Here is a 13,854-nt window from a genome sequence, read left to right as displayed (position 1 = left end):
CCACCTTGATATCCTCAACGGTATTTGGAGTCAACTCAGTACCCTCTCCTTCTTATTCATCATTGGTGACTGGCATCGATGAAGTAGCTTTCTCCATTTCAGATTCAACCCGCTCTGCCACCTTGATATCCTCGATATTATTTGGAGTCAACTCAGTACCATCTCCTTCTTGTTCATCATCGGTGACTGTCTTCGACGAAGAAGATATGACCTGCTCTTGTTCAGATTCTTGTTCATTTATCATGTTGACATCCCTTGTTATAACCTGCAATATTAAGATACCTAAGTTATTTTATTTTTCATCTTCCTGTGTCAAAACCTAATGCTGTAAAAATCAAAAACTTCTGAAAGAATAAAAAGAACTGGCCAATTCATCAAACAAATATTAACTTGAAATGATGAAACCAAATCTGGTTCCATCAAAAGAATGATGGAACCAAATCTGGTTTCATCAAAAAAATGATGAAATGTATAAGAAAATTGTAATATATGCGAGTAATTCAATTGTTACTAATAAAAATCAAATCTATCTTTGTACCAGTTGTTGTTCCCTGTCCTCAGCATCATATTTTGCCAGCATTGATTCTTCTTCTTTAGAAAGAACATATGTAGTATTGGTCCTAAGCTTTTCAATCAATGCTCGTGCAAATTGGTATTTGGCTTTGAAGGAGTTAGCTTCACTTCTAGCACCAACATTTTCTTCATCTTGCACTTTAACCGGCACTTCATTTTCTTCATCTGGCACAACAATTTCCACTTCATCTACGGGATCATCCAAGCGCATTTCTGATTCGTCATACTGAAGCAAGAATGATCCCTTTCGGTGACCAATATTCTCCTGCAGTACACAAGAAAAATTGGTTTCAGCTAAAAAATTTGATAAATCCAAAACTGGTTTCATCAAAAAAGTAAATCTGAACAAGAAAATATTTACCAAAATTCGTTTAAAATAAAACAAACGACATACCAAGCAAAGCATTTTTAATGGTAACAAGTAATGGTAAGAACTCATAGCAATAATCTAATAAAACCCTCGAAGATTTCGAATATTGTCTAACAAAAATATCAAATAAAACCCTCGAAGTTATCTAAGAAACAAAAATTCAGCTAGAATTTTTGATGAAACCAAAATTGGTTCCATCAGAAAAGTAAATCTTCTAAGTAAATATTTACCTTAGACCAAAGTTCTGTTTTTTCTTCAAGATTCTCGAAGTTAGACAATACTTGTTGACAGATGTTGCTAAGGTTCCATCTAGCAAACCTCGGATACTTGTCTAGCCCATGCTTTCTTTGTGCGATCTTTGTCATCTCTGCCAACCAGTACTGCAAAAAAAACAACAACAACCAATATTCAAATTAATCATCAAAAACAAGTCGCTTATTATTCAACAACCAATATTGAAAAAAAATACTGAACTTATGAAAAAAAAAGAACAAATCTTAACTTACCAGAGGGTATATTACACAACCAACAACATTTTCTACGTCTGTTCTGTTTGTCATTATCGAATCAAGTACATAGTCATGGAAGACTTCCGGCCAGCACACCTTGTTCATATCAAACACCATATACAAGTACTTTGCTGCGAGAGTCTGCCCACATTTTTTAGGGACAAATAGTGAAACCAACAGAAACATTACGAAAAACTTGACAAAGTCATCCGCTCTGGTTTCATCATTTGCGGCTTCCAGCATACGCTTTTCAATATCGGTTTTTTTCGTCTTTTTATTTCCAGCAAAATAATTAGCCACAAAGACGTTAACCTTTTTAACCAGATCTTCATCAATGTCGTCTGCTTCTACATAATTCACCATTTGGAAACCAAAAGTCACAGCAAAATGTTCTGGAATTGTCCGCAAAATCATTTTCCTTGATCTTGCTAATTTGAAACAATACGGGAGCTTACCATCAAGTTTGTTTTCAATTGTACTTAAAAACATTATTACTGCTTTTGTCTTTTTGATGAGATCATCTTTGTTCATTACGCCATCATAGAACGGCTCAAAGAAACGCCATAAAGGACATGATTTAAGAGCTTTCAAATGCAGTTGCTTGTTTTTTATCAACGCCTTAATTTTCACTGCTAGCTCGCACAAATGATGCAATGAGCACCTGTATGGTTCCTTATCTCTTTTTTTACCTATTGTGAAACCAAAATTAAACCATAAGAGAATAATAAATAATAATGATGAAACCATAAGAAATAAACTTGTAATGATGAAACCATAAGCACGAACAAAGTGATTAAACCATAAGCATAATTGAAACTTGTATGAAACCATAAGATTACGTAACATAGCGCCAATCTCCACAGTTTGAATTCAAATCAACAGCCAATAACAACTCTAGAAGTAAACCAATAACTAAAAATGATGAAACCAATTTTGGGTTTCATTAAGAAACAGAAAATGATATCTGGTTTCATCGCAAATCTGTTACATCATTCTTGCAGACCTAAACCTAACAAATGAAAAGTGATGAAACCAAAAATGGTTTCATCAAAAAGACCATATTATTATGATGTAACAGATTAACAATTGGTGGAACCAATTTACCAATTGGTTGTAAAATGATGAAACCCAGAATGGTTTCATAAAAAAAAAAACAGATTATACTTTGGTTTCATCAAATAAACAACAAATGAAATATGGTTTCATCAAATAGAAAAAAAAATATCTGGTTGCATCAAATATACAAACAATTGAAATCTGTTTTCATTTGGTTACATCAAACAAACTGAAACCTAAACCTAAACCAAAGAAACGATGTAACCAAATGAAAATAGAACCTAACCTAAGAAATGAAACCTAAAAGCAAACAGAAAACCAACCCAGAAATCAAATGAAACCTAATAATCTTTTGAATTCAAACTCGAAATCAACTTGAAAGCAAATTCGATTTCTTACCTTTAGGAGATGGTTTCGCTATTTTCTTTAGCTTTTCATCTTTCTTTTTCGCATGTTGATTTTGTTTCTTCGCCATTTGTGGTTGAAAAATTAGGTCATATTTTGTAGCAGTGGTTGAAGTACGCAACCATAGAATAAGAGAAGAAGGTAAAATCGAGAAGATGATGACGAATACAGATTGATTTTGAACGAATACATGAGCGGATTGATTTTTGAACGAACAGATTGATTTTGAACGAACAGGAGCGGAGGTTTTAAGAAATTTTGTCCGTTACGCAGGTTGTAAAGTAATAAATTAGTGGGTCGTTTTCTTTCTCAGTTTCTTTTGGGTTGAATTAGGGGAGGGTAGTTTAGACAGTTTATGATATTTGGGGGTTTTGTATCACTTTTGTTTGGATGGGTTTTTTGTAGATGGGTTATAACCCCTTTGGGTTTATAACCCGCGGATCGTAATTCAGAGATATTGGTAAGGGTTTTATAAGAGATGATTTACATGAAATCAGCAACCTGAGGTTTTTTGGTATAGTGGGTATAAGACTCCTAGAGCGCCCAAAATATTCATTGTCAACTGGTGCCTTCCTTTATATGGTTGGATAAAGGTTAATATGGATGAATGCTCTTTAGGCAATCCAGGCCTAGCAAGATGTGGAATAGTATTTAGAGACTACAATGTTTTGGTTTTGGAGTATATTTCCAAATCTATCGGTATCGATATATCAATATCATTTGAATTTTGGGGAGAAATACATTGTTTTAGGTTATGTCAAGCAACAAGAACGACTAGGATTTGGTTTGAATGTGATTTTATGCATGTGATCATGGTTCTTTTTGATACTTCTTTGGTTCCATGGAGATTAGCAATCCAGTAGGAAAAATATATAAAATTATAATGTTTAGGTTCTCCCATGTTTATAGGGAGGGCAATGCAGTGGCAGATTTGTCAGCAAAGCGGGGCGCTTCATCAGGATCACAATGGCGGGATCAGCCACGTTCTTTTATTCATTCAGCTATTGGAAGGGACAAATCTCTTCTTTCTTCTTTTAAATTCAAACAGATTTTGTAGATATTTATTTATTTATTTAAAAAAAAAAACTATGCCCTTACACCTTTGAGGTAAGTCTACAATCTCCAACGTATGATTTTGTTGGATGGAATCCATTTCGCTGATGAAAGCTTCTTACCACCAGGGAGCTTCATAAGAAGTCATGGATTCTTTATAAGCATGTGTCTCAGATTCGGTAAGGTAAGTAATGCAACCAGGATATGTTTTCTTAGTTCTAAGTCTTTTACCTCTTCTAGGTTCTATTTCTGGTTGACAGCAAATCTAGAAGATCAACTAAAGTTTTCTTTTCAGATTCAGGTTTCATAAGAAAAACATATATTCTCAAAAACTCAGCATACCTAGACTCCATAATAGTATTCAACTCTATGTTAGAAATTTCATAACTCTCAACCATAAACCTATAAGAAGTAATATGCTTAAGATACCCTATGAAAACACAATCTACAGTTTTGGATCTTATCTTAGTTCTCTTAGGATGAGGTATGGTCACCTTTACCAAACCCCCCTACCCCCACCCCCCACACACACTTTGAAGTAAGCCTAATATGGTTGTCTACCTTTACATAACTCATATGGAGTTATATCTGATCCGTTAACGGGTACTTTGCTCGGGATATAACAAGCTGAGATGACAGCCTTCCCCCCATAAATTCGCAGGTAATCCTGAACTAATTAAAATGGATGCATCTTATCCTTAAGGGTGCGGTTCTTATGTTCAGCTACACCATTAGACTGTGGCGAATAACTAGGAGTAACTTCATGAATAATAACATGTTCTACACAAAATTCTCCAATAGGATTTCTACACTTACCATCACGGTCAGATCTAACAGTTTTAATAGTTGCATTCAATTAGTTTTCAACATATAATTTATACATCTTAAAATCTTCTAAGGTATCATCCTTACCCTTAAGCAAGTATATATGATAGTACCGCGTACAATCATTTATAAAAGGACAAACCACTTCTTACCACCTCTAGTTTAAATTGACTTCATATCTGAATGGATTAATTCCAAGGTTTGTAATTTCTTTAGACATTCTTACTGAATGATTTCTTAGCATGCTTATATTTTACACAAATTGCATGCTTATGATTTCTATCCATAGTGAATTTGGATATGCAGCCGAAGCTAGAAATTTATGTATTGATTTATAGTTCATCTGACCAAGAATATCATGTCAAATATTCAATAAGACACACATATAAGCAGAAGAATCATTTAATGTCACTTCAGGACATGTTACATTAAGTTTATATAGACCTTTAGTCTTATAACCCTTACAAACATAATCTTTGCGCTAAGTAACTATAACTTGCCCAAACTAATTACAACTTTGAAACCCTTATCATCTAAAATAGAACAAGAGACAAGATTCTTGTAGATGTATGGAATATGAAGAACTTCAATCAATGTGAGAGTCTTACCAGATGTGAGCTTTAGACCGACCTTCCCTTTCGTGCAACATTTGTTGCAGATAAGTTACCCATATAGACTTTCTCGCCATCCCCTCTAATAGGAAGAACAAGTCTTCGTTCCCACAATACTTGGTATCTCTAGAGTCTATCCACCGTCCATCACATTGGTCACCAAATTAACTTCAGACACCATAGAAGATTCCTTGTCTTTTTTCTTCTCTACAAAATTAGCATTATTCTTTTTATTAAGTTACTTGCATTGTGTACAGTGAACTACACATAAGTACCATTAATTTTAGTAATGTTAGATTTTTGTTTACAAAATGTACCTTTCGTGTGAGGATCATGCTTAGAATTGTGTTTGTTCTTACCTATTTTAGCTTTGGAATATTTGCGTTTAGTCACATGAGCTTTGTTAGTCATGTCCCTTGCATATGACTCATTCTTGTCTGTAGTGCGCAATAATTTTCTTCCACTTGAATCTTATTTCCCAATTAAACCATGTTAACCTCACCAGTTTCATGTCTCAGTTTTCTCTTGTACTCCGACCAACAAGATGGTAATTTCTCAATTACCGAAGATACTTGAAACGTCCCATAAATGACCATACATTCAACAAGAATCTCGTTGATGATTTTCTTAAGTTCAAAGAACTGATCAACAACATGTTTATCATTCGTCATCTTGTATTACATAAACTTTAATACCAGAAATTTCTTGCTACCAGCAATCCCTGCATGGTACTTTGTTTCTAACGCAGTTCATAAATCATAAGCACTGAAATTTTCTTTAGCATTATAAAAATCATACATTGCATCTTCTAAATAGTTCATAATTTTGATATTTAGCCAGATAGTTTTGTCTCTTGTAAAATATTTTATCATCTTCAGAATTTCCTTCAACATTCAACAATTCATCAAAAGGAACAAATGCAACGTTCAAATCATGATGACTCAGGAAAAAAAAAAACATCTTGGATTGCCATCTGTTGAAATCTTTCCGATTGAACTTCTGCGGTGTTCCAAGATCGTTCTTTCTCATTGTTATAAAGAATAAAAATGTGTTAAGATTGTTGGAATCTTACAACATTAGATGTATCAAGTAATATATAAAAGACTGAATCAAAATCAACTCTACCACAAATAACTTGATTGTAAATTACAGGTTCAACAAGTTGTCCTTAACACATTGGTTTGCGGGTATACTCCAGAATGAGCAATGTAAACCCCAATGTGCGAAGATATGTCCAGGATAAGACTGCTTGGTATAACTTGTATTAACACAACACAAACTACTCACTCTCTGAACTTAACAATAAGACTGAAAGTAAGTAAACAAGCAATTCGCAAAACAAAGCGAGAAGATGGTGAAAATAAGTCCGGATAGTAGCCGCTTCTGGACACAAGTTTCAACTGTGAAAACATTTTGTATTTATAGGTGAAAAGAAACCTCTAGAGTTTCAGATTTCTTGTAAAACAATTTATAAAGGAAAACGGAATTTTCACATAAATAAAACTCTTAAAGAAAGTATCCATAAAGTATATATGGAGGTCATCCTTCTCTAGTACACCCGATGTGGGACTAAATAATTTCATCTACTCAAAGTAAATGAGTGAGCATCCATAGAACTCTTAGCTCCTAAGATTAAACCACACTAAGACCAAAAATATTTATTAAAAACTCATTTTCTTCAACATGCATACCTACCTAATTTCATATAGCAGAAGCTCACAAACTGTCTTGTATGATAAGTTCACTTTTGCTATAACTCTCGTAGACACTTCTACGACAACTTTATTCAAAAAATCACTTTGGGCTTGTGGATTATTGTTTGAGTATTGAGCGATATTGAACACTATTATTGCTTGTAAGTTCACAGTCGTACTTAGCAGTTATGGACTGTCGTTACACACGTTTTCATAATTATCTGGACCATAGTGCATAGTCTTTTGTGTAATTTTAAGGTGTGCTTTTCGTATTCTTAAATGAATTGTTAACTTAGTATTTATCTAACCTGAGAAAGTTTTTGCTTGATTCTCAAGCTAACTTAGCTTGAATTCAAAGTTATCTGCAGTATTGAATATACATATATATATATATATATATATATATAAAGAGAGAGAGAGAGAGACTTTTGCAGCTGGATTTCTTAATCCTTGGAGCTCTTGTGTGCTAGTTGCATACCTTGAGTCCTCATATATAACCTAAGTTTCTTTAGGGTACTGAATTAGGTTATGACTTTGAAGACTTCACTTATATGGATTTGTGAAGCTCGGTCATTAGACTATCTTTTTACCCGATAGTTCTTGTAACCGGTTACTAGTTATTAAGTTCACGAACTTTAGATCAGGAACAAGATAGATAGAAATTACAAAGTTCTCTTCGTCTCATACTTTGTGATTCCTCAAGATAGATATCTAAACTCTTCTTTGGTTTTTTAGATTGTTCTTGTGAGGTAGAATCAATTAGACATATGTATAACTTTTTAAGAGAGTAGTTATCTTAACTGTTGTGCTTTATATCTTTTATTTCTTGAAGATCCCTCATAGAAAACAGATTTCCATTACCTTGATTGACTATCTTTTTGAATAAAATCAATTGGCTTCATATCAGAGGAAGATTAACTAAAAGTTTTCACTTAGGTTAAAGCAAACTCCTAGGCATGTAAAGGCGTCAGCTAGGGGAATCAAGTACGTAGGTCTTACGAGACCCAAGAGGCGCAAGGAGCATGACTAAAGTTGGATTGCTCGTAGGATCTATTCGGTCTCAACTACATTTTATTCCGAATTATGATAGTGGACTAGTGTTTGTAGCATCTTAATACAATGCGATGTTCAACTTCTGGACAAAGCCTCGGGATCTTTCTGCACATTACAATTTTTCTTCGTTAATAATAATTTTGGTATCTTGTGTTATTTGTTTTCCTCATTATATTGCTTATTTTTGTAAGAAAAGTATCAAAAGTAGTACATTAAACAACCTAGATAATTTTTGAAGATCCAATGTTCAGAACCTACAATATTTGTTCTTGTGAATTTTTACCTTGAAATATAGATTACAAGACTTGCTCTTGTTGGAATTCAGTTCGTATGTAGTTGGTAAATACTTAATTGATTCTTGGATATTGGTTTTTGAGATCGTCCAAGTAAACTTGTTTACAAATCAGGTACATGATCTTATATGATGATCTATACTACTGAACATAACAAATTTGTTCATATAGGTTTCCAAACGAAAAGGTTGGTGGTGTACTTAATAACCTCTGCTTTTCATAGTGGCTTTGTCTCATAAATGACATCACAATCTCCAAAAAAAACATATTTACAAATGCTAATTAAGGCGACGAATGCTCTGGTTTCTTAACAAGAGGAGTATAAGAATTAACACAAACAACAACTTTAAATCATCCCATAGTTCCTGAAACTTCACACCTCTTACCAATGTTGCTTCTTCATTTTTATCAAGTGTGTATTGACGGAAAAATTGAGATTAGGGGTTTCATATGTTATTCCCAATTTTCTTAAATACAGTGATAGTTTGTGAATTTGAGTTGTAAATATAGGGACGGACTTTCGGACTTTCTTTTGGAGAACTTCTTCCAGCAGCGGAATTATTTTTTAGTGGAAAATAATAAACTTATCGGGTTTGATTAAAACCAAGATCGTTAATGTAAGACCCAAACCGGGATCGGAAAATCACCAAGTTGTTATGTGCCTGTTTAGAACAGTATAGGAGATAGGAGATACAGTACCGGTTCTTATTTTAAGAACCAGATTTAGGTAGTACATGTATCGAGTTAGGTGAAATCGGGCCGACCTGTATCGTGTGCTTCCCTACACAAAATACCCATATCGAAAAGAAAAAAATAAATCAAAATAGGGTTATGAAATGTTTGCCTTTCATTATTTGTTTAGACTCTTCGCGGAATTGCGAACTAGAGCTTATATGGTCGTAGGATTATAAAAGCAGAAAAGAAGTCAATCTAAAATTCAGGAACAAAAACAATTTACTTCACAAAAATAGGTTTTTTTTGTTTCCAGAAATCATTATAAATTCACATTCACAAACTACTATCTGATTTTTTTGATTTAATTAAATAAATAAGTTAATTAATCACTAAACATGGATGAATCTACAGTAGGGTTAGTGGTGTCACCGGCCCCGTAAGTTTTTTGAAAAAGTAAAAGTTTGTAAGTAATTTTCATTCAAAATCACATTGTGCCCCCAATATCTACGATTAATCCGTATAAATTGATATTTTTGAAACTAATCTCAGCTGAAACTACCAAAAGGTTAAAAATCACTATCACTGTTTTGTCGTAGACCAAATGATCTCGTTAGGCTCAAACTTCATTCATATGAATTATTCGTACCACGAAAAAGAAAAAATGCTTTGTAATTTCCTCTTTTCATAAATTTGATAACACCCACTTTTAAATTTATTGCCAAAACCAAGTCACTTCGGTTCTTACTGAATGCGGTAACCACTTTTCTATTTTTAGCAAACACCAAAGCGGTCATTTACAGTCTGACTAATTTCAGCTAATATCATTTTCAATTATTCTCCAGAATGCATGGAGCAAAAATCATGCTCCCTACCTTTTAAACTCTTTAGCATGTGATTGATTCAGTCCTTGTGCGCACGATAATCCCTTAACGGAAAATGGAAAAAGGTGTTGCATGTGATGTGCATTTGCGAATGTTAAGAGTGATTTTGCGTCGACCATTAAATTTGCCCATTCTTGTGCATTACTGGTAGTGGTAACTTCTGGTTTATGTGTATCGCCTACCAAAACCACGAGATAATGAAATTAAGCAGTTTACTTTTCAAAGACTACTCAAATTTTTCATTTTTTTCTTCGTGGATTACTCAATTTCTATGTCGTCTTTTACCGATTGATGAAATATGAATAATCATGATGGCGGTTTATCATCGTGTTTTCAGTTACGTTATAATTCTAATCTTTGAGACTAAATTATGTCCCCGCTGAATTTTTATCCTGGATTAGCCACTACCAGTGAAGGTGTATCCAAGCATCTTCCCAAAGAAAATACATATTTTTCTTGGCATTTGGAGTTATTTTAGGTGCATAGGTGAGCAGAAAATTTTTGATGGAGCAAATTTGGATGGGGTGGAGGGACCAATAAGAAGCCGACATCTATCCTTCTATTTTTAGATGGTTTCTAGTAAATGTAAGTTATGATTCTTTACTCCGAAATTATCCTTTCCAAATTTTGTTAGTTATCAAAGTACCAACTAACCTAAATTAACATCAATAAAAATCGGATTGTAAAAGGGAAGAAAATAAAAAACGATCTCACACATTAATATTGAAAATCTTTTTCTCTAATCCTTTTATTAAATCTTAAAATCGAAGCTACATCACACAACAGACGAAAAATAGGCAAGAGCATGATTTGAAATCGAATACATTTTCTTTTAGATTAAAAGGGCGGAATCATATACATAACAGTCGAGTTAATTAACATGTCGGATGTCATAGCTTTCTACATACCTAACTGACGTCTGAAATGAATAAGAACATGAAAAATGAGTTAGTAATCATACTGTAAATCCGGTACTAATTTAGAGTACCTAGAAAGATTGAACTAACGTCCAACAACTATAACAATCCATCTTTTACATATTTCAGAACCATGGTTTTTAAACATTATTTAGAAACACTTATGCAGAATGCTGTGAGAGGATGATGGTGACTTGAACATGACCGCGAAATTGGGGGATAAAAAAAACAATTGGGGATATAAGAAAAGGACAAAAACTGGATCCAGATATCAATTCGGGATCACCCCTTATCTAAGTGTTTTACGTATTACCTAATCTACCCCTCACTAATCAGGATTAGTGATTAATAATAATTAGTAAAATCATAAGATTTTTTATAAATGATTACTGTGTGTTTTATTTGAATTTGGGTGAGTGAGGTGAGAGTAGAAGGAGGGAAAAATATTTTGAGAGAGAAATTTTTTGGGGGAAAATGGAGGATGATTGTGAAGAGAGAATTGCTGCTGCCGAATCTTTAGCTCAACTACAACAAGGAGCGTATCTTGAATCTTCAGCTAACGACAACAACTCTCAATTGCAACTCTTTGTTGAGCCAACACCCTTGAATGATGATTTTGACGAGTATGGAGAGTTTTTCGAAGAAGCTACACAGGAAAGTAAACTTGCACAACATGCAAGCATCCCCAATACACAGGTAAAGCTGCTAGGAGGTTGAAAAATCGATTTTTTTCTTTAAACCCACCATTTTTTCAACTGTAAAACCTCGGTGCCGGCATGGAAATGGTATGAATACCATGCCGACAGACTCATTACCGGCATGGTATTCATACTACGACCATGCCGGTAGAGCGATATCCCCCATTTTGAATATCGATCCGGCATAGTATTCTACCAAAAAACTATGCCGGTACGCAGTTAACTTTTTTACCTACCAAGGAATATATTACGGAATAATCAACCGACATGGTTTCATTGATAGGTTATCATGTCGGAACTGCATGAAAAACATACAAGAAACATTTCCATCTAAAACCAAATACCGGCATGGGAAATTAATAAATATCAACGCCGGAACTCCGTACCGGCGTGGTACCATCAATATCGAGAATGCCGGCAGCGCAACCGGCGTTGTTAAGTTTCAAATTTACAATGCCGGTACCTACCAAAAAACATACAGGAATAAATGTTTTCCAAAGCTAAATACCGGCATTACATATCAATTATATTTAATGTGGGAAGCGTACCGGCTTGGGACAATAAATTACGAGAATGCCGACACCTTTGCTTCCGGCGTTGCTGTCTAATGAATCTTTTATGCCGGAATATGTTTCAAATTTGGTCTTCAGTTTTGGTTAAGTTCGACTATGCCGGAACATTGGTCGAGCATGCCGGTACGGGTTTCCGGTATAGTGTTTTAATTTCGTTTGGAACTAATTTTCATTCCATCTTTAGGTGGTGACATATATTGATCCAACAAATGCAAAGCCGCTTCATCGGGATATGTCGAAATACTATAAAATACCTATGGTATGTGACCAAAGAATACTTTTCACCTAGTATCTTGAACTTTACTAATGGATTGCTAGTAATGAACCTTCTAATGAACGTGAAATTGATCTTATGTAGGGAATAATAGATCGAAATGAAGCAATCGCTTGGGCTAAAGAGACGGCTCTTAAGAACATGTGTGTGTTGGTGAGGAATACCGAAGGTTCAAAGAGGCATTTTGAGATGTCTTGCGAGAGAAGTGGGAAATACAAGGAGAAGAATAGCCACAAGAAAAAGGATTATGTATATCCAAAGAAGACTAATAGGGTATAAAGACTCGTACGAGGAAGAATAATTGCCCGTTTATTGTATTCCGTTTAAATGACATGAACAATTGGGATTGTGAGGTTTTGTGTGGCTGTCATAACCACCGGGATCCGAAAGATTTTGTTGGTCACTCCCTAGTTGCGAAGCTAAAACCTCATGAGTTCGAGGATGTAAAGAGATTGACCAAAGCACTTATCAAACCGAGACAAATTCTCAGAGCTTCAAGGAAAAGGATGAGTCTAACGTGTCTTCTCTACGTACAATTTATAGCGCACAAGCAACTATTAGAAGGGTGGAATGGGAAGGGAGGTCTGTTATGCAAGAATTTGAGAAGATAGCTTGGGATTACAACTACACGCGTATCATTAAAAGAGGTCCGGACGAGAAGCCCCTTTAAATATTCATTTCGCATCCTTTGCTTTCACAATTGGCAAATACATGTTGTGGTGTTATTTTGATGGATTGTACCTACAAGACAAACAAATACAATATGTCGTTGTTCAATATCGTGGGGCAAACCTCGGACAAGGTAACATTCACATTGGCTTGGTGTTTAATGGAAAACGAGAGGGACTATAATTATCATTGGGCATTACAACAATTGAAATTATTCTTCCGGGAAAATCAACTTCCGAGGGTCATCGTAACTGACGAAGATGACGCATTAATGAAAGCAATATCTGACGTCTTCCCGGACGCACAAAATTTCCTATGTACGTATCATATACGTGAAAATGTCAAAAAAACTTGCCATGCCTTGTTTGAACCCACTAAGACGGATATTAAGAAGAGAATGATTGTTCAACTAGAGGAAGATGTTCGAAAGAACAAACTATCCCCCGAAGAAGAAGAATATGAGAGAGGCAAGATAAAGGAGCGAGTGGACAAAGAACATGCAGAAAATCATAAAAAGTGGTTGGAATTTCTAAGATATTGGGAGAAAGTTTATTGGTCTCTTAACGAGGTTATGTACGAAAAGAGATTGGAGAAGTTTATTGCCGATTGGAAAGAAGTTTATCCGACTGCCGTCTGGTATTGTCGGACTCAATGGTTGGATAAGTTCAAGGAAAAATTTGTGCGTGCATGGACAAACCGGTATAGACACTTCAAGAGTGAAGCAAC

At 34.6% G+C, this 13,854-nt stretch overlaps 1 protein-coding gene across 1 annotated transcript; it reads right to left on the bottom strand.

Annotated features, from left to right (window-relative positions):
* Positions 1-233: 233 nt before the first annotated feature.
* On the bottom strand, positions 234-1,686 carry LOC113312812. Its single transcript, XM_026561549.1, has 4 exons — positions 1,450-1,686; positions 1,174-1,323; positions 781-838; positions 234-265 (listed from the first exon to the last, which is right to left on the bottom strand). Exons 1-4 carry the CDS (start codon positions 1,636-1,638, stop codon positions 234-236), a joined length of 429 nt encoding a protein of 142 aa, XP_026417334.1. The 5' UTR covers positions 1,639-1,686.
* Between the last annotated feature and the right edge of the window lie 12,168 nt (positions 1,687-13,854).

This window comes from Papaver somniferum, chromosome 9, assembly GCF_003573695.1.
Source record: "Papaver somniferum cultivar HN1 chromosome 9, ASM357369v1, whole genome shotgun sequence".
NCBI classification, from domain to species: domain Eukaryota; kingdom Viridiplantae; phylum Streptophyta; class Magnoliopsida; order Ranunculales; family Papaveraceae; genus Papaver; species Papaver somniferum.
The sequence above is the reverse complement of the archived record's forward strand: the minus strand, read 5'-3'. Positions and strand labels throughout refer to the sequence as shown.

Bases quoted from the DNA above. Each gene is read 5' to 3' on its own strand.
- LOC113312812 (XM_026561549.1), bottom strand. From the start codon at position 1,638: ATGTTTCTGTTGGTTTCACTATTTGTCCCTAAAAAATGTGGGCAGACT. The intron at 1,324-1,449 runs GTAAGTTAAGAT...TTTTTTTTGCAG, and splicing joins GTTGTGTAATATACCCTCTG to TACTGGTTGGCAGAGATGAC. The intron at 839-1,173 runs GTAAATATTTAC...TGTGTACTGCAG, and splicing joins AAACAGAACTTTGGTCTAAG to GAGAATATTGGTCACCGAAA.